Source organism: Argiope bruennichi, chromosome 1, assembly GCF_947563725.1.
Source record: "Argiope bruennichi chromosome 1, qqArgBrue1.1, whole genome shotgun sequence".
Taxonomy (NCBI): domain Eukaryota; kingdom Metazoa; phylum Arthropoda; class Arachnida; order Araneae; family Araneidae; genus Argiope; species Argiope bruennichi.
In genome coordinates this window covers 113,661,761-113,688,707 of record NC_079151.1, presented here as the reverse complement: position 1 = coordinate 113,688,707, position 26,947 = coordinate 113,661,761, and the positions used below count along the sequence as shown (strand labels likewise).

Genomic DNA, 26,947 nt, shown 5'->3' with positions numbered 1-26,947 from the left:
TAATTAATTTTCTGTCATCTTCCATTTATCAATTTTGAATGGTAATGAAAGGAACTAAATTATGTTAATATTCCTTAATTACTTTAATACCATCTATTTTCCGAAATTACTATAAAATAAAAAGCAAATTTAAGTATCATGATGCAGAGCCAGGAAAAAAGCATTTTTTTATATATATAGAAACATGTAATTGACAAACAGATAACGCATTAAAATTAATATCTGCCCTTGGAAGTAACGAATTGATTCGATTATTAGTCTAGTGCTTTGCAGGCTGAATGATAATTTAAAATCAATGATAAGGCAATAAATAAATGGATTGATTATTTACAGATATAAAACTTGAATTTTTAATAGAGGACAGATATGCTTTAGAGCAGTTATTACAATGATAACAAAGTGATCAAGGAAACTTCACTAAGTTTATAATTAAAATAAATGTTCACTAAGTTCATAATGCAAACAAAAATATAAAGCTTACCAAATTAACATTTAAACAGATTATTTTTTAACCAGTAATTTGTTTCATTTGATTGTATATAAGTTCTTTTGCTGTTCTTTCACAATTATTTTTTAATGAAATTTATAGTTTTCTTTTAAAATGATCCCTCTTTTCTCTATCCAGATGGAATTTCAATTTCAGTAATACTTATTTGAATATCAGACAACAATTTATTATTTTATAGAGTATTTCTTGCTAAAGAGGAATCACACAATTACTTGCGTTTGCTGTTTAGCTTAGAATTATTTCTACATTTTTATGATTTGCACTTTGTGGCCATTTTGAACAGGCATTACAAGTAGGTAATAACAAATGTTTAAGAAAGTGTATATATTGTCGTTCTTTTTACAATGAATAGTATACATGATAATACAAAAAATGATATATATGTGATAGTATTTTAAATGAATACTACTTATAATGTTCATTCAAACATGATATTTTATGACATAAAAAATTTGTGTATGCATTCTCCAAGCATGTACTTAAGTGTATCAGTTAAATGCGGAATTTCTATTAACACTGGTTGAGCAAATGTACAGTTAAAGATTAATCTTATAATAAAAATAATGAGTTTAAAGTTTTGATTAAATTTTTCTACTCGCACGAAATTATTTTAATGCTTATATATTGCCAGAAATTCGATTGCTTATTGACACGTCTGACACATGAACTATAATATTTTTATTGTATTATAAGAACTTTTTTGAAACTGTTCTTGTAAGAAAGAAAATCTTTCAATATATCTTATTGGAAGATTCTTACAATGATTTTTTTTTATAACGATCCGGAATAGTATATTTTCTACTTGTTAAACTGTTAGTATGGAATGCATTTAATTACAGTTTCACCTCATTACTTGATAAGACTGAAAAATATCAATTGAATGGAATAAACTAACTATAAATTAATGTGCTTGTAAATTTAAATATATATATATATATACATGGTGTTTATAAAATCCCGGACCCATTTTGATGTTTAATAACTCATAAAATAATAAAGATATAAACAAACTTATGGCATTTATTGATGGAATAACTCATATATTTTCCTTTTCAGGTTTGAATATTTTTACTTTTGTAAATATCGTCTGCGCGTGTGGTTAATTTCAGATAATTTCATTTTCCAGTCTAAATATCTGTACTTTTCTAAATATTGTCTGCTTATTAATTGCATTTTTCTCTCTTTTGTTTTTGGCAACTATTGCAATGTTATGTTTACTTTTGATGTGTTTGTTCTATCTAGTACTTTTGTATGTGATGTTTTATTCGAGCGGATATTAAGGAAAATGCATACACCACAAGAGAAAGCACAGATTTTATGGTGGTTCATAGAAATGAAATCGATCGTGCAAGCACAGAGAAATTTCCGAAGAATTTACCAAAAAGATCCTCCATCCAAAAACAGCATCTTGCGGTGGAAAAAGAATTTTCTAGAAATTGGAAGTATCAAAGATAAGAAACGTTCCAGACGTCCTTGCACAAGTGATTTTGATGTTGAGCGTGTCAGAGAGACATTTTTACACAATCCTAGAATATCTGTGAGATCAGCGGCAACAGAATTGGATATGCCAATTTCGACGGAGTACAAGGTTATTAAGAAAAAATTAAGACTGCATGCATACAAAGTTCAAATTGTTCAAGTTTTGGAACCGAACGATAGGCCTAGGAGGATGGCCTTTGCAACAGATATGCTAAGAAGGATAGAAGATGCTGCTGATTTTCTGAAGAGCATAATGTTCTCCGATGAAGCATCCTTTCATGTTTCGGGCGTTGTTTATCGCCATAATGTGCGCAAATGGCTCTGTGGATGCCGACATGCTTGTCGCTACCTGGCGTGAAATTGACTATCGACTTGATATTCTCCGTGCGACGAAGTGGGCACACGTGGAAGTTCATTGACAAGGGTCATGAAACTTTTTGAGTCTATTTAACCATTTATGTTAATAATTTAAATCTATCTTTATTATTTTATGAGTTATTAAACATCAAAATGGGTCCAGGACTTTATAAACACCCTGTATATATATATATATATATATATATATATATATATATATATATATATATATATATATATATATATATATATATATGATGAAATGAATGCAGACGCATTTCAAAGTTTATCATCAAGAAATAATTTTTTTCAATCTTAATTTTAACATTAGCAAAAAATACGATAATAAAAGATTCGATGGAACAATAAAATTAGCTCGAATTTCATCAAAACAGTAAAAATATTTTTACAGGCTGTGCATTAAATTTAAATAAAAAATATTAAAAATTATAGAAATTTTTTAAAACATTCATAACATTAAGAAGGCAAGCTTCTGAATTTTAAGATAGAGTTAAAAGCCATTTTTGGGGATAATATTTACTGAAGATGTACTGAAAAACATTACAATCTTGCTTAATTTCAAGTTATTACTATAATTAACTAATTTTACTTCGAAAATCTGGCAGTAACTTTTCTCGTGTTTCGGCGACTGAATATAGAATGAATACCAATTTAGGCAAAAATGTGAAAAAAGCAAACAAATTCATGTTTATTTTTGTTAAAATCAATATGATTAATTGAATACTACCAATTAATAAAAAAATAAAAAATCTATAAATCAATATTACCGGTTAGTATTAATAATTATTGATTAATCATATTATTTCCAGGAAAAATGCATTCATTCAATTGAAAATATTTCAAATAGTGGAATACAAATTTTTCTTTAATAAAATGAGTTTACATGCAGTGAATAAGCAGGCGATTTGTTTGCTAAACGTATTGCAAAACATAAACAAGTCATCGAATAATTTATCGTTTTTGGAACAAAACATTCACTCTATAATTTTAAGCAAACAAAAGGAGGAGCATATTATTTCCACTACAAATCTTAATCATAGAAAAATACATCTAATATGCAAAAATCTCCGATGATGTCATTCGGGTTCGAGTGTTCCATTTCGCCGGCGAAAGGCAGGGATAAATCACTGAACCCGCTGCTCCACTTGCGCACGCACCAATTCTTCTAGAATGCATTTTCGCGTGCACTTTCCCGCTGCAAAGTGCTGTTTATACGCTCCGTAATGAGAAGGTACTCAAACCACCTGCGCTGATTTTAAATAATAATGCGAGGCTTAAAATTTATAATTCTATATTATTTTTGTTAGATATTTCGTTCATTGCATGGTTAAAGATTCGACATTTCAAAACGGATACGTTTATCGAAAAGATATCTAAAATAAAGAATTAAAATGATTTATGGAAGGACTCTTATCTAGGAAAGAAACTGAATTTATACATTTGCATCTGCTTTTCTTTTCTCTGATTTTTTTAAAAAATTGAAATGACAGAAAGAGAATCGTGGTGGTCACAAAGAACACAACCTGATAATATGCTATTTATTTATCTTGCCTTCGTCTGTCTTGATTGCATTAACCATTGTGTTCAGAAAAAAAAGTAGTTAAATAATTAAAATTGAACCTAAAATAAAATTGATAGAAACGGAAGTGAAATTTTCGCTTAGAAGTTAATTCCCCAAAAAATGTATTTTAGGGCATTAATATTAATAAAAGAAGTCGAAATAAATAAGTGATACCCTTTCCTCCTCGGAATATAGATTTATTTTCATTTCCAATATTATATATATATATATATATATATATATATATATATATATATATATATATATATATATATATATATATCATTTTATAAAAACTGATGGGAATAACTAAAATAAATAATATTTCGAATAATATCAAATGATATAATTCAAAATAAGCGCACCTAATTTAAAATGTAGTCAAAAATTCATTTTGAAATTTTTTTACAGTTAAAGAGGATGATCTGAAATATGAAGGCTTTTCTATTCGGATGACATAAAATAATTATATTAATTTTTAGGTATATTTTTCAGGAAAAGAAATGTATTTATCGTAATCCTTACAACAAGAAAGTTAAGTTAAAACATAGTAAGAAAGATAAAGCATTTCTTATTTCAGATGAAAAATACTAATTCCTTAGAGGATTATTAATGTTTTGAAAGTAAACATTCATAATATATAATTTCAGAAAATAAATTGTCCTGGTGCGATCGTCGGTACACAAAGTTCACACAGAGCATTTATAACTCGTTTATTCATATTTACGTATCATATTACGTGATTATATTACACAACGTTTATTTCATATTTAACTCTTATAACTCAACAAACACAAAACTATGCTGTTACTACCTGATTCAAAATAATATGATTAAACGATACTCATTGCTTGATGCAAATTTAAAGTAAATTTTTTCAAATTTTCATATCAATTTTTTGGTAAATTTGCCAGACAAAATACGCCCTTTCTCTTTTTCAAAGAAAATATTAAATGAAAGCAAATGATTTCCAACTTGTAAAGGGACTTGCTTGACGGGTAGGAACGGTATTTGGTGTAATTTGATGCTTAAATAAACACATAAGTCTTTAATACTTATTCTAATAGCAATAAATTGTCCTAGGATTGTTTTTACACTAATTATTCTTCTAATTTACTGTATATATTATTTATAACCAAAAAAATTTAATTTATAGAAATTAATGTTTCTTTTCCAAGTACATCTTTTTGCATTGAAACAAGATTTAAACTTTAAATGATTATTTGGAACATATAAAATTGAGAAAACCTGATATAAGCAATATAAAAAAATAAAGTTTCAAAAATGATAAAACATCAGCTTTCAAAAACAAATAATAAAGTACAATTTTTCAAATTCTATATTTCTTTTGTCTATTATCTATCCTTAGTCGATTTCTGAAAGTCATTTCATTCAAATTATACTGTTATAGCGTTAATTTTTTAATATAATTATAGCAATTAGTTCATTGAAAAGAATTTAAACATATTTATAAATTTTGCATTTAAATAAACATTAAAAAATAAATTACAATTCAGAAGCTTAAATACCAATTAAACAGACTAGAAATTAGTTACAAAAAGTGTGTTGCATTTGTTTCAAATTAAATACAACACAAGCCACTGATAATGTTATAGAATACATCAGGCTATTCAGCCAGAAAACAGATAATGATCCGAAACTAAGTTTTTAAAATTGAAACAATGATCGTAGAATTGATCTCATTAATCAGTCCAATATCGGATTTTGATCTTCGAAATGAAGGCAACGTATTCCAATGAACCTATCCTCTGCACACCTGGAAAACCTAATTAATTGAACTTCTTTTTTAAGGGCATTCTTTTCCACCACTTTCTCCTTATCAGTCACGTACAAGAACAAAGGAATTAAGAAGATTCGAACAGATTGGATGGAAAAGGGTAAAAAAAAAACTTTCTTGCCAGTAATCCTTATTTTCGTTAACGGGGTGAATGGTTTTCGTTCTTTTCAACTTTTTAATCGGATTGATTTTAAAGACCGAAATATTTTGTTGGCCAACTAGCCAGGGGCGATTGCCCGTTGCACTTTATCTTTTCTTTTCTCGGGAATTTTTCATTCATTGCTTGCGGATTGCTGTTTGGCAACAGCCACACTTGACCTTATTGCTGTGTAGTAAAGTATCCGCACGGAATTACTTCTGGTTCGCTTATTTTTTTGAAAAGCTTTTGTTCGATATTTTAAAGATCTAGATTCTGAGTTCTACTGCTCTTTTTTATTGTTCCTTGCAGTGTCAGGTCGTGCTAGTAAAGATATTTCTAGATAAGTAAACGAAATTATTTTTATAGATTTCGTGGATGTAATTGTTGGTTTCATCACTTTTTATTTTATTGTGGAAACAGAAAAGTCTGGGCTCTTTATCCCTTTATTTTGGCTTTATTTTCCGGATTTATTAACAATAAATCTGTAAATGAAATCTATTGCGAATTCGTATCAGCTTCAGTTATCATTTATTACCATTTAAAAATATCTAGGAATGCATTTAGTTTTCAAGAAATATTAAGAGCAGGAAAAATAGTACTTAACCATTTTTTTGAAAGATTTACCGATAAGATAAAAGATTTATTTTCAGTAAGTAAGATATCAAAAGCTTATCTTTAATTTTTTAAAAAAATCTTTGATAGTTATGTTTGGTGCATTTAAATAGTTTTTTAAAGGATGGATTGAATATCTTAAGTAGTTAAAAAACATCTAAAAGAGAACTTTTACTTCTCTGTACCTGTTTTAAAACATATAAAGTATTCCCAGAATAATGTAAGGAAATAGATTGTTAATGGTTAAATTTTTTTCTTTCTCTAGAATTTTTATTGATATTCCAACCATGATTTGTTATAAACAAAGTTTAATGGAATTCGATGCCATTTCAAAATAGCATTATTTCTGAAATTTATTTCAGTTTTTCTTATTTGCACAACAGTATTTCTGTTTCTAAATATAATAGTTAATAATCCTTTTAGAAATAATTCAGAGGTTGTGTGAAATATTTTCATTAAATGCCCAGCAAATTCTAATAAACTATTAGAAACGCGTAAAAAAAATCTCTATGAAGCTGTACCGACGAAAATAAATTTTGAATTCCATTGGTATATTTATGGAATCCTTTATATGCCAAATTATGATATAAAAATAGACTAGAAATATAATTTAAAAATAATTTCATTTTACTTTCTCTATCATTCATTTTATCTTAATTATATTATTCTGTTAAAAATTATTTGTGAAGTCTAAAAATGATTGTTTGTTTTATATTATCTCATAGAAAATTCATCGATAAATAAAAGTTAAAAGCTTTATCTAAAAAAAAAATATTTTTTTATAGTTTTGTTATATTATCATATGAAATTCAAATATTATTTGTACTATAAACCTTTTCTGAAAAAATACATACATAAAATCTTTATGAAAAGGACAAAAATTATATTAAAAAAGACCTTAATGTATGAGAAAATAATTAAAATTTCTAGAATATTTATTTATTTAGAATATACAAACTTTTAGAAAAATTTGAAATAAAAATTATCTTTAACTAAGAAAAATTCTAATTTCTTTTTTATAGATTCTTCACAAATATTGCAGATATTCTATATTTTTAAAAAAAATAATTCAAAAAAGAAATGATAATTTGGTTGACACGTGTTGCAAACACGATCCTAATTTTAAGGTATTGTTTTCCTAAACTAGATCGTATGTCGCGAAATGTCTGTGTATGTTAACGGTGATAGAGAAGGAACAGGTTTTTCCGTCATTTGTCGCCCATGACGTTAAATGAAGGTAATTATCGAAGCGAAAAAAAACCCCCGCTAATTACTTTTCCTGATTGTAAATATTTGTGTTCATGCATTATCTAACGGAAGGAGTAAAAAGGAGAATTCTTTTATTCTTTGTGTCATTGAATTTTCAGAAATGCTTCTTGTTTTTAGAATACGAAAAAAACTGGGATCCGAGCTGTTTGTAAAATTTAATAACGCAACATAGTTTCAATTTCTCAATATTTCAGGGAAAAAATTTTAAATAAGAAATTATTCTGAATCCTTGTTGAGAAAACATTTTAAGCAGAAGATCCCAAGGATCCAGAGAGATGCACTAGCGCCCCCTTACGTTTCGCGCTCACAGTCAGTCTTTGTTTTGAAAGGATATTTAAATCTCCCGCTATACTATGTACATTCTAAATGTTATGTTGATAGTTTCTTTTTCTTAAAAAAAGGATAGCTTTTAAATTTTTTTTTAATTGTTCAAGCAATAAAAAGAAAAGAACATATTCTTTCCAAGTTTTCTACATCGGAGTTTTAATGCAGTTTAGAGTTTGAGAGAATTTAATTCGTGAGTGAATTACATGTATGATATATAAGTGAAGTTTTTATGATAATTTAAAAAAACGTTTTGTTTACTAAATTCTTATCTTTTTTTGTATTTATGTAATTGAAGCTTTAATTTTATATTTATGCCTCTATTTTAAATATTAAGCGGTTTCATCAATAACAGTACTTTTTTTATTTGGAATTGAATTACTTTGATTTTATTTGTTTCTGAAAACAATAGAAAAATGCCTTATGTACAATGCAGAATGAATAAACTTACAAATAAAATGCAGTATCTATATTTATAGGAACTATATAATATAAAAAAATAACACCTATTTAAATTGAAATAATTGTTAATTGTAATTAAAGGAATCATTTTTCAATTCCCATTTTTTTCAATATTTGAAAACACAGTTAAAATTCCTTGTTTTGCTTTGTATTTAAAAAATACTAAATGAAAATATGCAAATAAAAATATTTACAAACCAGTTGTATAGTAAAAATTTTTAAAAAAGAGCATAAATGTTGCTTATTTAAAATTTAACTTTTCAAGAAGTCATCTCCTTTTTTTATAATAAAGATATAATAAAATTTAAATCAAGTGCTTACCCAAAAGAAAAACGACTGGAAATCCTAAAAGAAACAAAGTCCCGAGACTCGATTTCGTCCGGAAATTCTCCATGGCAAAGAAAGTGATCATTTCCAACACCGAAAAAAATTTCTTGTAACAGTCCAAAACTTGCTTTAGAAAAAAACTATGTAAACAAACCTACACCAACAGGCTCCTTATTACATCGCACAGCAGTGTGAACAGTCCGAAGCCAGTGGAACGGACTGAAATCAGAAGAAACCGAAACCCTTTGACATAACGGTACCGGTCGATGCCAGAGCCATCTATCGAAGGACAAGCAAACTACCGTGGGAACTATGCTTTGACGCTCCTCTTTTGTTATTTCATTGTTTTTTTCGAAGGTTCATCTTTTGAACAGAAGGTACAAAGAAAAAGTCCTTCAGTTTTTAAAACCTTCTGGGGTTTGTGATTAACAATAGGATGTTTTAACTCACTTGAGGTTTCATTGTTTTTTGCTTTCGCCTGCTTTTGTTAAAGAGTTATTACGAGTAGCCTAGCATTGGTATGTAATCCGGAAATATTACTCGGTTTCAGGAAGCTGGTCGCGTGTGTACGATTTTTGACAGATTTTTTTTCTGGTGTTTACTAATGGATGAAAAACTGAGGTGCTAGGATATTTAATTTTCTTTGTTAAATTTTGTCCTAATTCTGTATAATGATCTGTGAATAGGGTGTTGAAATTTTAGTTTTTTTGGATTACATTTGTTGTACGTTGTTTGAATATTCATTGATCTTCGTTACTGACGCATATAAAAAGGACATATTTAAAAGTTTCGCTCTTACAAAACTAAATCTTTCGAATGATAATTTTTAACGACGAATTTAAACAAAATAAAATCAAATAAAAATACATTTTAAGAATTTTTTTAAGCTCTATAAATGTTTGCTCGTGTTCTTGTAAAAGATGATTTTTTTTTTTTTTTGTATTCAACATAGAATTGGTTTCAGATTGAAAATAAAACAGTGGCAAATAACAGACAATTTTATTTATTTAAAGTCATCCAGTAAATAACCCTTATATTATATTATAATATTGCAATTTGCCAAAAGTTTTAAAATGTATTTAATAGTACATATTATTTTAATGTTTTTTAGTTTAGTTAGTTTAATATATAATATTTTAGAAATAAAAGAGTTTTCAACTACTTTCAATTTCCGTGTTTTTACTTTACATTTACTTAATAAATGTGGAGCAAAAACGCGGAAATGTTATTGAAAAAAGTTTTAAAATTTGTTTGTAAATATTTATATCTATTTATTTAAATTATGTATAAACATTTTTATTTACCACTGATTATTAAGATAATTTAAATAAATGACAATTTTTGCCTCTCGATTTTTTTATTTGAAATTTTAACAGTTAATAATGAAATGGTTTCTTTAAATGTTTTATAAATTCAGAAATCAAATTAGTAAATTGTGTCTGCTTAGTGAAATGTGACCCAAAAAATAATTATTTGTCCAATTTTGAACAATTTTGAAATATTTGAACTCAATTAAAAGGTATCTTGTTTGCCAATAAGAGAGATAAAAATTGAAACCAAGATTTTTTTTCTTTCGAAATCATTAAGTTTCCTAATAATGTCAGAATTCTTTTTCAAATTCCTTTTCATTTTTTCGTATGCAAAGTAATTTGCAAGATAATTTGTTTATAAATGCATTTTATTTAACAGAAAAAGACGGGGGGGGGAGTTAAAAAGGAAAGAATTCCAAATAAAAATTATCAAATAACTAATTATTTAGAAAGTCATTCTAATTTCATATAGTTAGGTTATTACACAATATTCATTTCATAAATACGAAAATCGATATCCATCTTATAAATTGTGTTAAATCCATACATTTTTTTAATTAACACAAATATTTAGATAATAACTATTTCTGATTCCTAAACGAAAAATAAATAGTTTTTGATAATACCTTTACCCTTTCTAGGGCCGTGGGAAGTATGCTTCCCGCCAAATTAATCAATCTTTGTATGAAATTATGTAGGTTGGCGTTAGTTCTGACAAATTTTTTTAGAAAGACAGAAACTTAGATGCTTCAGTTCTTTATCTCAGACAAAATGATGTGTCTTGATTTGTTACTTAATTATTAATTAACTATATTAATTAATTTGTCAAATTAAATTTATCTAATAAGCTAAATGAATCCCTTTTCTTATTCTAATTTCAAGCCTAAAAATATTTTAACATAATATGACTAGAAAAAAATGGCACTTTAAAGGGTTAATATACTATAAAATAGAAATATTTTTTATTTTAATTATTTAAAACTTTTTCCTTTTTAATTAATGATTAAAATATGTGGATTGGAGAAAATAATTTATTCTTAAATTTAATACCAAAAAGCATTATTAACAGAGAATCATAATTTAATGAATCGATTAGCTTCCAACATAGTTCTGAAACTTTTGATAATCTAACAAACTTAGATTACCAGAAAATATTTAATTTACTTCTTCTTAACTATTTTTCAGCCAATCTCTCTGAAGAATAAGGAAATACAAATAACACAAATTTTAGATTTTAATTATTTTTAATTACAAAAAAAAACATACTTTTATTAGCATATTTAAAAATATTTTTTTTTCATTTTAATTATTTGCTATTTTTTTAACCTTAAATTTATTATTAATTATTGAAAATTGTGGATTCTTAAGCTAATTTTTTTTTAAATTTAATTTCAAATAGCATTATAAATAGGGAATCATAAATGAATCGATTTACTGAAATTTTAGTTCTATAAAAAAAGTTAAAACAACATACTGTCATTGAAAGAATGTGAGTGTAAAGATTTTAAGAAGTATAGACGATAAATGGGTGAATAAAGTGTAAGGTGAGTGAAAAATAAGCTACAAAATTCCATCTTTACAAGCATAAAACAAATTTAGTTATATAAAAGTAGCAATCACTTCACTAAATGGTTGAGCATATCCTGGAGTCAAAGATAAAAATATGCTTAAATGTTTTTTTTTAATTTAGAAGTTTATATCAACATCAATCTCATTTTTATTGAAACTTAGATAAGAAATCGTTTTGAATAGAAGATTATTTTTTCTTCAATTATTTTAAAAACTCATATCTGTCGTTATTTAATTCTAAAGATAATCCAATGCTATCGTATAGCTTACCTTAAAAATGAACAGACACGAAATCTTTATTTATTTATAGTAAAAAGTACTGTTTTTTTTATTTAAAATGAATAAGAAATTTGAATTAAGTGAAATTTTTAATAGTATTTTTTTTTTTTTTAGTTTTTTCGAATTTGAAATAGTAACAGGAAAATCATCATCCGCTTTATTATTTGAAGAATTTGCATATTGAGGTTTAAAATGTTTTCCAAAACTATTTTGGTACTTTAAACAAAAAGAAAAGGAATAAGTAAGCTAATATTTAGAATTTGGCATGTTACGGCGAAGTTCAAAGAGAATATTTTATCCTTGGTATAAATTTCTAATCTAGAATAAAGTGATACAATTTATTTCAATTTTAATTATTAATCAATATTCTTTATTAACAATTATTTCTGATATTCCATGAATTCATTACGTAAATTATTATATAGTTAATAGAAGATGTGCTTCCTTTTATCCTGTTTACAGTATCTCAAATCCGATTATCAAAGATAAATTAAAGTTGTAGAATAAAATCTCATGCATTATGATATTGTGCTTAAGAAATTAAAAAAAATTGATTATCTGCAGTGCACTTTAGATGTAATTATTTAATATTAGAAATTTTGTTTCCGTGTAATAAGATCATCTCTAATGATAATGCTTACGAACGATCAAACCGAAACTAATAATTATCGGTTGAAATCGGATTGAAACAAAGTTATCCATAACATAAAGCTAAATGATCAACTAAGTGGAGAAAAGTAAATATGTTGTTTTTTTGTGTTAGTCATACTCTAATACAGAAAAAGGCAGAGGCAACTACAAGAATAAAAGAAGTGCTGAAAGACATTATTAGCTATAACTTTCAATTTCGTTTGTTAAGAGAGAATATCGTGGCTCAGTATGAATATTATTTACTCATTTAAGAGTACACCAATAAACCAGTCGATTGTAGCATAAAAAAAACTGCATCATTTTCTGGATGCCAAAATAGAAGTTGGAATTGGTGCAGATATATTTTTAATTCCGCTTAAAATTACAGAGAGCGGCGGACGATTATACATATTGATTATCTTACATATTGCGCTATATCTAGAGAGTATGTTAAATGTATAAAATAGTCACCAATTTTTAATATTAACATGATAATTCTTTTTAGCTGGCATACTTCCTTAAACTGAGTGATGCAAAAATCATTGAAGATGCTCTGCATGGAACATTATTGGACATAACGTTGCACAAGTTTGAACAAGTAGTTATTTCCTAGAGATCTGATGTTCATTAAAAAATGATTTTTCAAAATTATAACTAAATTTTTAAATAATTAAAAATAAATCGAATATTTAAATCTTTTTCTCGATAATTTCGGAGTATGCTTTCGCACAATACTTATTTTTTCTCTATATCTGTGATACCAGATTTTCTTTGATTTAAATATTTTTTTAAAAAAATTAGTTTTAATCACAGTGTTGTAGTAGCTCTTTGCATGTATATAAACACGTTTAATCAAATGGCTAGATTTTGAATAGAATCAATCTAAATATCTAGGCTTTGGCCAATGAATCACAAATAAATATTAGATTTTTTTCTGTTTATTATTAGTTAATGTCTTTAAAATATTTTTTAAATAATTGATGTTCATTAACATGATAATGTTTTCCGACTAGCATTCTTTCTATAAATTGCTTAGTATTTTTCGGCGAACATTCTTTCTAAAAAACGAATGTATAACTCGAGCCTCGCAGAATGCAACAATTGAGACAATAAAGTCAGATTAAGATGACACGAATGAATCAAATTTAAATCAATATCGTTGTCCGATGCTTCGGACTGGGCTTCCGAATTTCCCTTTTTTCGAATATGAATTGCTCGAAGAAAAAGAATTGTAGTCCCCAAACTGTTGACTTTGAGATTCTAATAAATTTGGCTTTTATGATATAAAAGAAAGGGAAAAAAACTTTTTATAATTATATCAGCTATTCAAGAGAAATAACAACCTAATAACAAAATAAAATCCTGCAAGAATCTAAATGGATGAAATTTGGAATATTATCCCAACATAAAGCGTTTTATATGTTTAATGTTTATATGTTTTTGGATATAATCCATCAAACGGTAATGTAAAATTTTTCTTGACTAAAGTTTATTTAATTACAGAGACGTTTACAAAAAAAAAAAAAAAAAAAAAAAAAGAAGAAAAGAGAAAAAAAAAAAGAAGAAGAAAAAAAAAGAACTATATTTGCAAACAATTTTAAAATATGAGGAATATCATAAATACTGAACATAAATATTTCATTAGTTTTTTTAATTATTTCATTTATTTACCTAGACCACTCAGACATATTTATTTATCTAGACTATTTATTTATTACTTGACCACTCAGTTTCTTCATTGTTGCGATGACTATCTCTGGACATTCCATGTAATGAATGCATTTTAAATACCTTTACGTTCAAGTTATAATGACAATTTCTAAAAAGAATTTTTAATCAAATATGGAAATTAGATTAAAAAACTAGCACGGCAATGAAATAGGATACAATTTTGTTAATAAAAATGCTCTTCCGAGATTTATACATTCCGATGTTATAAACGGAAGACATTAAAATGGCGACATCGAAAGTGACAAGATAATTTTAGACACTTCCAGAGAAATATGGGTTAATGTGTAGAGCGTTTCATTACTTAAGAAAGAAATGCAATCTTTTGCTCATATCTCTCATCTTTACGTGGAAATAAAAAAAAATCGCGAGTTTCATACTCTCGACTTTTCGTTTTCCTGCTATTATATTTAAACTGATACGGAACGTGATGTTTTAGACGAAACTTGATTCATTTTATGACTTAGTTCTTTCCTTGTACATAAATTCTTTCATGAATAAAAGTTATAACTATCTGATAGATTTTTGCTCTTTTTTTATTTTCTCACATACAGAGAGAAAGTATTGTAATTATCAGAAAAAAATTCGAACTATATTTTGGCATATGTATGAAAAGCACATTTTGGGAAATATGTCTGTCCGTCTGACTCAAAAGGATCGGTAGATCAAATTTGGTATGTAGCCTTTACATCAAATTTGTAGATTTGTGTCAAATTTTGAATGAAATCCACCCCTAGAAAGTCTTTTTGTTCGGCTGCCCACGAAGTAATAAACACGAAAACTACAAAACGATGAGCTATATCAGGGGTGAGCAGACTTTTCCGAGTTAAGGGCTACTTCTAATTTTTTCAAGGTTACCCGGTGGCGTAGGTGTGGTGAGCTAAAAAAGGTCTGCAATATTTATTATAACTTAACAATAAATACGTTATATTACATAACTATGCTTACTACTTACATTCCTACATAACTACAAACATAATAATAGTAATAAGATACAAACTTAATAATAATAGCCGTAAACATAATAATATCACAAGATGCATTTAATATCAAACAATTCAAAATTCATTAAAAATAAATCATTTTCATTTAAAATTAATTTTCATAGTTATAGTTAGACTCAGTTTTGTAGTAGACTTAGTCTGCATACTGTCCACCGTTGTTGAATATTCGATAAATAATTACTAACTGCTAATCTTGCACTGGATTCTATGTGGTCGTCTGTGAGAAGGGAATGATATGTTTGTCTTAACTATATTCATCGCTAAAAATGCGGATTCGCACAAATAGGTAGAGCTAAAGAACGACTTTAAGTGATATGCGACTTTTTTTTAAAATTAGGATACTTTACTTCGTCTATTAGATTCCAAAAGTTATTCTTAGATTCTGAACTACGTGCTTTTAAAATTATGCCATTTTGAAGGAGAAAGATTTATTTTTCCTCAAGAGATACAGAGAATATATAATTTAAAATAACTACATTTCTTTTAGTATGCGCGTCTTAGGTCTTAATAAAGGCGATCATCCCAAAAATGTCTTGGAGGTCCACCAATCGATCGCGATCGAGCTAGATAGTTAAACTATTGACTCTGAACTAAATAGTTAAATTTGGTAAACAAGTTCAGCATTTAAATTGCAGAACCATGTCGAATTAGGAACCGAATCTATAAAAGGGGTAGCTGGCTGTCTGTTTCGGCTTTTGCATGCTCATAAAGGTAATATTCAAAATTGTAGGAATTTAGATAAATGAAATTTGGTTGACAATTTAATATCTAAAGTGTAGATCATTATCGAATTTTGAGCTAAATCTGTCGAAGAGTTGACCGTCTATCAGTCTGTTATTTCTCATGCATGTAAAGGTGATAATTCAAAAATACAAGGACTTAAATCAATAAAGGTATGTGACTACAGTTATGTTGTTGTTTCTAATGGTACTTGTTATAGACAAGCCCACTGACTTTAGAAGTCGGTGATTTTAAGCCATGGGTGTGTCTCTTGTTTTTTCAGTAGCGCCATCTAGGGCCAAAAGTACGACTTAGCTAAACACACGTTCCACGTCCTTTTTACGGGGCGGACTTCATTCACGCATCTCATTCTCTCAACCAGCGATCGTAATTTAGACCTGAATCAGAGAACGGTCATCCATGATCCAGTACCCCCCAGTGGTATTACTCTTGATATGGAGGACTTTGTGACCATAACAGATTTATACGTGCGCCAGCCACCACACAGCACGGAGAGTCTTTGCCGGCGGGATTCGAATTCGTGACCCATGGGACGCGAATCTAACTCCCTACCGACCAGGCTATCCCGGGCCGATTACGGTCATAGTTCAGCATTAAATTTTGGTTTTAATCTTTTAGATGAAAAGCTTCAAAAATTCCCAATCGGTGTTTTCTCATTCTTGTGTAACCATGCCAGGAATTAAACTCAGAATTAAAAGTTACCAATGATCTTATTCTTAAGCTTCATTTATTACTACTGTCTGTATGAGATTACAAATTATTTTGAATAACCAAAAAATTTAAGCAAATTTCTCTGTACATGAATTCTAGCACTCCTGCATGAGAACGGGTATTTACTATTTATAACTTTGAGGTTTTGCGGGCTCTAATTTTGAACGAAATGAAAGTGAAGACAAAGAAGAGGAAGAAATCCACAATATTTCAAAGCAGATCCGTGACAAATATTTTACAATTGTTTCCCGATAACTGCGGTAATCTGTGCAGTGAAAAACCTGTTCGAATTTCTTCATCTGACAAAAATATTTCCTTATCAGTCGCGTGCGGTTTTTTTAAAAATTCTAAATATCAGTCCCGTCACACAGAAACCAAAAACAGTGAAACACTTCCAGATATAAATCGGATACATAAGCTGGATTATATAAAAGTAAGTTCTAAAATGCCTATTTAGAAATATTAGACTTATGCCATTATAAGATTAATAATAAGTCAGTCTTTTGTAACAGATATATAGCTACATATTAAAAGGAATCACACAATTCAGATGTAATATATGATTGTAATATACTCGTAGAATAATAAAATGAATGCATTTAAAGTAATGTAACTTTTTTATGAAAAGCAAACATATATGACTCCTAAAGCAAAAACTAGCATCTAAACAAAATCACGAGAGACTAGTAAATTTCTATTAATAATAAAAATAAATGCATTTGTGTTGGCGATTTACAAATCAGGTCGTTTGACCAAACTCGGCACATATATAATTTGGACGGTGGAACGTTAATTGAGGAGCATTTTTTTATATATGAATTATAATTTTAATTATTTAAAAATAAAGCTGTATTTTGGCATTTTTTTTTTGAGATAATGTCCAAACGCATAGTTGCACAAAAATGAATTCACACCATTTCAATATTTTAAAAAAAAATTCCTTTTTAATAATGCCGATTTAATAGTCTTAAAATTTTTTTCTGGATCCTGGTAAATTTTTAAAAATATATTTTAGCTTAGTTTTTGACAATAGGTTTCCTTGTTGCCCCCAAGTTCAAATTGTTTTCATTATTTCATTAAATATTTAATTGATTTGTTCTTCCATTGATTTTCTTCCATTATTGAAAGCAAAAGCAGAAGGATTCTGTTTAAAATTTGCGTGTTTACAAGACAAATAAAAAAAGTGATATTGTATATGGACAAATTTAGAAAACAGATTATCTGTTTTACTTTTTTAAAATTGTGTTATGATGTCATGGGACTGGTCTGCATGAAGAAGATTAGTGCACACAATGAACAGCATATATGTAATACAAGATTTAAATTGCATAACTTTAATATCTGACATTTCGATGAAATCATATGTATAAAGTTATATATAAATGATTTAACTAAAATGAAGTATAACCAATAATCCTCGTGGGCCAGCTGTCATCAAGTTGATTAAAAAAATAAAGAATATTCTGCAGTTTTGTCGAAAAATATTCGTACTTTGTCAATATAGCCTGAAACAAATAACCACGAATTCCATCTGCTTTTAAAAGCTGACATTCTCTGTAATATTCACAGCATTATTTTACCAATATTTAATCTTATGAATTGTAATACAATAAGAATTCTACGCAAAATATTAAGTTCCAAACAAACAGTCAAAAAATGAAGTACTATTATGGTTCTAGTAAATTAGTGCAGCCTAAAACCAATAATAATAATAATATGTTTAAAATGAATTTTTATTTTTAAAATTCATTTAAACTCCAAGGGCAACTAATTTAATTAATTGCTCTTGGATTACTTGTGAAATAATTTTAATTTTCTTCAAAAATATTGCAGCCGAAAATGATTACTAATCAGTTTAAAATTTAAAAATAGTATCTTTTCAACAACATTATTTTAATTAGCATACCATTTCCGCTGTGTTTTGACAATTTTTTAAAAATATCTTTTGCTTCACAAAGAAATCTTGCGTAGAAAAAATATCTAATTCTTTATTTTTCAAATGCATTTAAAGCACTTTTCTTTTGCTCGTGAAGAAAATGTATTATCTGAAAATAAATACCTACCCCGAGGGTCACAAAAGGCTTTTACAATTTTCATTTTCATACGAATCGTTCTTTCTTTCGAAGCACACTGTCTCCCTTCTTGCCTCTAAGCTGTTCCGACGTGAATTTGAATTCGTTCACATCATTTTTCAATAAAAAAAGAGAAAAAAAATAAGCTTCCTGCTAAGAAGGAAAGTTAAAATCTTTCTTGCTAAATATAGCGAACGTTTTAACAATTTGTATTTTATTTGAATCGTATTTTTTACATTATATCGATTGTTCTTACCTTTGAAAATTGATGTTATCGATTTTCTTAACGAGTTTTATTTATTTCTGTTTATTTAAAATGTAAGAAAGTTTTGAATAATATTTTATCCTTACACCTGCATATTACATGTTTTTTTTCTTTTTAGTTTAATAATTTTTTTACCCCTGTTTTTTTTTCAGAATTAATATCCATTCTGATTCTGCAAGAGGCCTATTTTCGAGTGGCAAGATGATGAAACTTACACAAATCCGGAGACTCACTTCAAATTATTGCACCACGCCAACGATCACCAAGTTTCAGATATCTCTGAGTTCCAAAAACACATTTTTGTTTTCATGTCCATCTGCCCGTCTGTCTCTATGTGAACAGGATAAATCAAAACCGCTTTCAGCTAAACTGGTGAAATTTACTATATAGTCCTTACACCAAGTTGATACATTTCAACAACAAAAAAAAAAAAAAAAAAAAAAAAAAATCAGCAATTGCCATTAAGAGGAAAACCGTCTGCCTCCGGGCAGACAGTTACAATATAAGTTAACTCGATGCATACAAAACAAAGAGAGCTTGATGCACAGATTTAAAATTCAAAGAGTAGATACTTGTCAAATTTAGAATCAAATCCGCCAAGGGATTGCCTGTCCATAGATCTGTACTTTCCCAAGAATGTAAACCCGACCATTCAAAATAATTTATCAAGTTTCAAACCATATATTAAAAATTTGATAAAATGTTTTGAATCTACAATTGTAGTTCTGTGTCAATTTTTTTAATCAGTTGGACAAAATGTTTCTCAAACAAAATTCGATATCAGGTATTATTAACCGAATGACAGGTATTGATCGCCAAAAAAATCGCCAAAGGTCATTTAGTAAATTCAGTAAAAATACTAAATTCACACCTAAAATCAAGAAAGCTTTCGTAACTTCTGTTCGCCAATGCTATCCAGGGCTTCCCCAAAGTCCAAAATTTAATGCGGGGTGGGGGTGGGTATAGATAGAAAATATGCGAGGAAATGTTAGAGAAACCATTTCTGAAATTGATAGAACAGTGACGATATTTATATGTTATATATGTGTTTCTTTAATGATAGTACTTTTTATAATTAGACAGTGCACAGTCGAGGGATTTTGAAATAAATAAAATATAAAAATAACTACAAGTTATTTTTTAATATGCCTATCAAAATTCATATTGCGAAATTATAATCTGAAGATTATCTCATTCAATTCAGTTTTTTAACATGTATAAATGACAAGATGCATTATGAAAAAATAGCACAATATATTATATAGATCAAATTTTTAGTCTTAGAACTACCAAGTTTGATACATTTAGCTACTTTTGTTCAAATATTAATTAGAGATTTTATATTTCTCGTTATTAATTCAGGATTATTGAGGGGATTCGTATTATGAAATAAGAAGTACTTTTACTCTATTTCAAAATGTAAGAAAGAGACAGAGAATTTTAGAGATATCAATTCTTGCGTTAAAGTATCAGATTAAAGTAAATTTCCAGATTCAGTAAGTATCAATCAGATTTGGTGCCAATCAGCCAAAGGATTAGACGTCTGTCTGTCTGTACTTTCACAAGAATGCAAATGAGATAACTCAAAAACCACCCAAGGATAGGAATATATGAAACTACCTTCCTTTGACGACTAGTTTGTTCGATCAGATTATTGGATTTTTAAGCTGTTAAACGATTTACCTAGACTGCATTTTTTAAAAATTTCAAATTATTGTTCAGTATTACTGAGAAACAATTGAATTGACTGAATTCAAACAAATCAATTTGCTACAAATTACTTTAGATGAAATTTAAATGAATATGTATACTTCAAAATAAATGCGGAAGTAAAAACCCTGTTTCAGAATTGATATCCAAAGAATGTAATTTTTTAAAATCTTAATTTAAACAATGCCAAAGTATACGATTGCATGTTTGGATGGAAGAGCTTGAATTTCAACGCAGCATTAAAAGCATTGACACTAATTGTATAATTTTTTTAAAAAAATATTAAAATAAAGAAAAAGAATTATACAGAAATAAAATTTATATCGTTCAAAATATTTTGTTGATCTTTAAGATAAGAAAAAAATATTTTTGTAAGATAAAATTTTTCAGAGATATGGTCATTAATTTTTCACAGTCAAGTCATTGCGATTACGTATTTGGCGACAGTTAATGCGATTAAACTTTCTATTTGATGCCTATTTTTTTTTAATTTCTTTTACACCTTGTTTTCTTTGAATGAATAGAATTTTGGGGAATACGGCGGGCACTCTCCAGATCATTTCTATTATATTTGAAAGTTCCATTATTTAGAGAAGCGCTGAATAAGTGCAATTGTTAACATATTCATTGAAGCTGACTGCAATGTTGGATTAATGATTTGTTTATATTTGACTCTTACCATTTGGCAATAAATAATAAGAAAGAATTCTGCGTAACGTAGTTGGCACTTTATTTATATAGATTTGATTTATGATTTTATGATTAGAATTGTAGTTATCTGTCAAAGTTTTGTTTCATTCGCTCTGAAAAACTGAAAGAAGCCGTCCAAAATACAATTACGTTTTCTGGTACTTGCATTAATCGCTCACAACGATTAATCTCCAAATGAAGCCATAAGTTACTACCATAAGTCACATAGTAATTGTCTATTTTGTAACTATTGTCCAATTTCAAAATACAGTGTTTCACAAATTCAATGTTTTTCGTAAATTTTACTCCATCTTGACAAAGTATAAGTTTTGCAACAACTATTTTTTACTAACCTTCAACGTTTCGAAGGTGAGCAAATTACCTCTCATGAACGCATCAGTCTTTGTGGTGTGACCTACAAATTTGACAGCATTAGAAATAAAAAATTAAGTATCAAATTTCGACCAAGCTTAGTAGTATTATTCAAATTACAACCTCCAAAGGTTGAAAATCAAAACTTTTCTACGAGACAATGTTTATAAACATTTTATAATCAGATGTCCTTATGCGTCGAGCATAATATAATGCAATTTTAAGAAGATCTGATACCAGACAACAGTGGAGGAAGACAAATAAAAACTTTCACATTCAAAACCTTTCATCCAACATCGACGTCAATCAACCTTGATCTTGTAAAAAAAAGTGTTATATATCTTGCTTTGCATAGTTCCGTGACGACGGTTACAGTTTGTTTTACAGCTTTCCATCTTTTTGGAAAGGTCGAAGCAGCATAGTTGAAAGCAAACGAAGCATTAAATCCACTGGATGTGGAACACGGTTTCCGGCGAAATAACAAAATTTATGCACATAACTTAGATGCAGGCACTATCTGGGTTAGATAATAGTTACATTACTAGGGTGGGAGTTGGATAGTCGTTATTTATTTATTTATTTTCATTGCAACCATAGCGAAAGTTTTATTCGATACTCGATTTTTCATGGGAATTCCTGAAGAATGCCGTTTCAGAACCATTCTGAGTGGAAAACTGGAATACTTGCAAGCCTGGGAAATTTTTTAACATTTGGTTTTTCTTGATTTGTATGGATGCTGGCATTCTTGCTATTTTGTTATTCTTCCGATGAATAAAATACTTTCTTCGCAAAATTGCATTAAAGTGTTACATCTACGGCATTTTAAATTGCAAATGTATCACATAAATTTCCAACGCCATTTTTTTTTCTTGACATTTTAGAATGACTTGGGAAATTTCTTCAGATCAGATTGACTGAATTTTTCGAGAAATAGATATTTATGTATTTTTAGGAAAAAGTTTTTATTTTTACAATTTATTAAAGTAAAATATGAATGCTTTATAAACAAATGGATGAGTTAGTGCCTTAATCATTGTTATTGCTTTTATATAATTAATGAAGATTTGAAATTAAAGTAAGTGATAATATTGATAAAATTACTTAAGTTGATAGGGCCGCATTTGCCTCTGGGATCAAAACTTAAAAATGTCCATGAGAAAAAAAAACTACATCAATTGTTTGACAATAAAAATTTAATTTTAAAATATAAAAAAATAAAGTTTGCAAAATGTTATTCATATTTTCATTTTTTCAAACCCAGATATTATTTATATTACTTAATCTCTATTCACCTATTTGTGAAATATATCTCTATAAGAACACCAATCTACTACTATCTATAAGGATATTAAGGAATCTATTCAGATACTAAATTATTTTCTAAGGATACTGAACACAAGAAGGAAGTTATCGAATATGATGTCTGATATTGTCGAAGATCCAGAGATCAAATGCAGAATTATAGAGGTCAGCCTAAAACAATCTGGTTGCTCTTTTCTGAGAGATGGCAAACAATAAAAACGATTTTTCTCAATATCTATTGCCATTTTACAATTTATGCTGAATTTAAACTAAATAAAAACTCATTCTACTACTCAAATATTTGATTGCGTTTATTATTTATTGTTTTGGTTGTTTTCTCACGAATAAAAAGCACATGGCTAGGACCCAAAATTTTAGCCACTGATCAGCAGTTTATTTTAGAATTCATAACTTCTACCGGGAGGCTGCTCAGATATGGGAGTAAGAAACTTCCTACATGGTAGTGGGTTCTCCATCCAGTTGGATATATAAATGTTGTCGGGTCGGCTACCTCCAACAGATGATTGGACGTGCCTTCGAATATAGGGATTGTACAATGGTTGGTGATAACTCTCAGGACTCATATTCAGTTCCCGTCAATACTGTCGAGGGGCGGTCCAGTCATTCAGTTTTTCCGTGTCCCTTAGTGGCGGGTTATAATATCAGATTTGTTGTTTAGAACGCATAAATCATTGAAGCTCTAATTTTGACTTAACAGGTTTAAACAGAAATAAAAAATAACATAAAACATTATCATCAACATAGCACTTATCGGAAAATGTTTCATTCAATTGAAGTGCAGAGGTGGTTTTCCGATAAGGCAGCTGACTAAAGCCACAAATTGGTAGTACTTTATCGAGTGTAACTGGTCAGGCCCCTGTATACCTCACTTAATTATTAGAATATTTTTAAACATCGAATCTTTGTTTCATTAATATTGTGAAGAAAAATGCATGGTGACAGTCTGGACTTTTAATAGTTAATAAAAAACGGATTAATCTAAAATAAATCCTTAAAATGTTAAAACATATAGAAATGCAAGATTAAACTGACAAACTAGTTAAAGGGATCTTTTAATGTGTATTAAATAGAGCCTTAAATACCTAATTTTACAATACATTTGTTGAAGACTTATTTAATTATTAGAAAAACTATTAATCATAACTAGAAAATTAACTAGTTAATGTCAGATAAAGCAATACAGGGCGCTAGTATAATAATGTGTTATGAATCTTTCACTATGGCCCTGTAAATCTATAAAAAAATTTAGGTTATCAGGTTCTGAAATATTTTTACAAAATGCATCAACAAATATAATGGGACAACTGACATGAAATGCAAAAGTTTGTAAGAGGGAAACGAACACACCGATTTTTGCATTATCGTTTAATCGATAGAGGTATTTATCAGATTACAGACTAACTTGTTCATCCTGCTTTGTTGTGAATAGTTGTTTATTATCAGTTTCTGAAATTCTACATCTTCTGGAAAGAAACTTGTCCCTCGCCTGTGCTCCTGAATATCTCGGAGTAATCGAATCATATTATTAAAAGTTTATATAAGAATAGAATGCAATGATCATATCTACGGAATATCAAATTACAATATTGATGTAGATAAACAGAAAATATATCCAAAGAAAAAAAAACATGATACCGCAAACAAAAGTCCATACAGAATTTAATTTTCTTAAAGGTTAAGAATTTAATTTTCCTAAAGGTTAATTGGTAAAGAATTCTACAATTATTTTTATATTGCTGATCCCAAATAAGAATACAATATTTGAGTAAACAATATCGAAATAAAAACTGTTATAATTTTTTTAATTAAAAAATCCATTTATTTTCCATGTTTTCATCCAGATTTTTTTGCGTTAAGAAACCCAAATATTTTTTTAATAAATTTTGAAATAAAATAAATTTATTATTTTTTTTATAAAATAAATTTTATATCAAAAATATATCAGTAATCACGTCAGAATGAGCTAAAGTGGAACCACTGATTTGGAAAAATTAATATTGTGTTGGTACAAAATTGGTTAAAACTGAGTTAGTAAAGTTTTTAATTATCTGAAGTGAATGTTATAGAAAAAGATTTATCCCAATTAATTTAATCAATCCAATTCTCGATTAGCCCAATCAATTCGGATAATCAAGATTTCGCTATAGAAATAAAATTGATTATCCGCATCTGAGCTAATTTATATCCCATTTAAAATTTCATTCTTGACTTAGTTATGATGATTTTAAAATAAGTGTTATTTTATTCTATTTAACCATGATATTCACTTTTATCATCAACTTTTCTTTAATCATCTGACATAGTTTTAGAAATAAATTTTGAACTTTTTAAAAATGAAATTTTGAACAAAGATTTGCCATTAGAAGAGTTGCGATTAATTTCATAGAACACGAAATCTTCACTCTAATTAAATAAATACTCAATACTAATTTTCTTCCAACGATGTAATATCTATTGTCCTCTATGTATACAGGATTCATGTTACTAAATGATATGAACCATAACTTCCATAAATCTTCTTATGCAAATAAAACCTTAAATCGTTTGCTAACATTTTCACTCAAATCATATTAAACTACTTTATTCCCTGCGTAATTTAAATCAAACTCCATTAAATTAATTCAAAAAAACTGCTTTCAGCATCCTATCAAAATATTTACTTTATTATCATAAAATTCCATAAAAGAAAGATTTTTTTACTAGGGCATTGTTGTTCTTTTCAATTACTATTTTAATGCAAATTTACATCTGAATGAATTATTTTCAGAAAAAAAAATGAAGGACACATTAAAGTATTCGAAACTAATTTACATTCTAAAACTACCTTCTAAGCAAACATTAGCTGCTTTGTCATTTGTTTTTCTATAGTTACTATTTTCAACTGAATAAACAATTTCAAATATTAATGGCGTGTTGAGAAATGAAAAATGCATTTGTAGTTTGCTCGGATAAATTAAAATAAACAGACGATTTTGAATTTATTCAGTTTATTTTTGAGTAGAAATAAATTCAATTTATTTTCGAATTAATTCAATATTCATAAATAGGGAATGGAATGTTTATAAGATTAAACAAAAAATATATATTAAATAAAAAGGAAAAAAATGCCATAATAAAGCGCGTTTTTAAGTGTGATTTCAGGAACACAATATCTCTTTCATTTAAATTCCTCGAATAGATTTTTTTTTACTATCAAAATCAAAATTTTTATAGAATAAAAAAGATATATTAATTAATTTATTTTTATAGAGGGATTTTACAGTTTCAAAAATTTGTTTTGCACACTGCAATCACAAAAACTTTTTTAATATAAAAAGTGTTTCAAATATCAGGCTTAGGTTGTTTTTCTTTCATCCAGTAAATGATTATTATTTTGCAAGTATTCCTATTTTTATCATAGACTGCCACTTTTTATAATTATATAGAGGGACGAGACTCTTTATAACTTCTTTATGAGGTAGTTCAAAATAATAGACGAGTTTCAGGGACAGTTATTTAATTATTTCCTCAATACACAAGACAAAACAAACACGAACACGAAAATACACGATACTCACTTAGAATACAATCTAATAATGACACCCCCCCCAAGAAGAATCATGGGAAATATACCTTGATATTAATAAAGTAACGCCATCTGCTGTATGAAAAGAAAAGATAGTAGTTATGTAACCGCTACAATTATC

General features: G+C 27.8%; 1 protein-coding gene across 1 annotated transcript in view; it reads right to left on the bottom strand.

Annotated features, from left to right (window-relative positions):
- LOC129968940 (uncharacterized) overlaps positions 1–9,061 on the bottom strand; it is a 104,962-nt gene extending 95,901 nt beyond the window's left edge. The window contains exon 1 of the mRNA XM_056083307.1: positions 8,852–9,061. Within this exon, the coding sequence (XP_055939282.1) occupies positions 8,852–8,942 (91 nt within the window). The 5' untranslated portion in view covers positions 8,943–9,061. The remainder of the gene's footprint in view (positions 1–8,851) is intronic.
- Between the last annotated feature and the right edge of the window lie 17,886 nt (positions 9,062–26,947).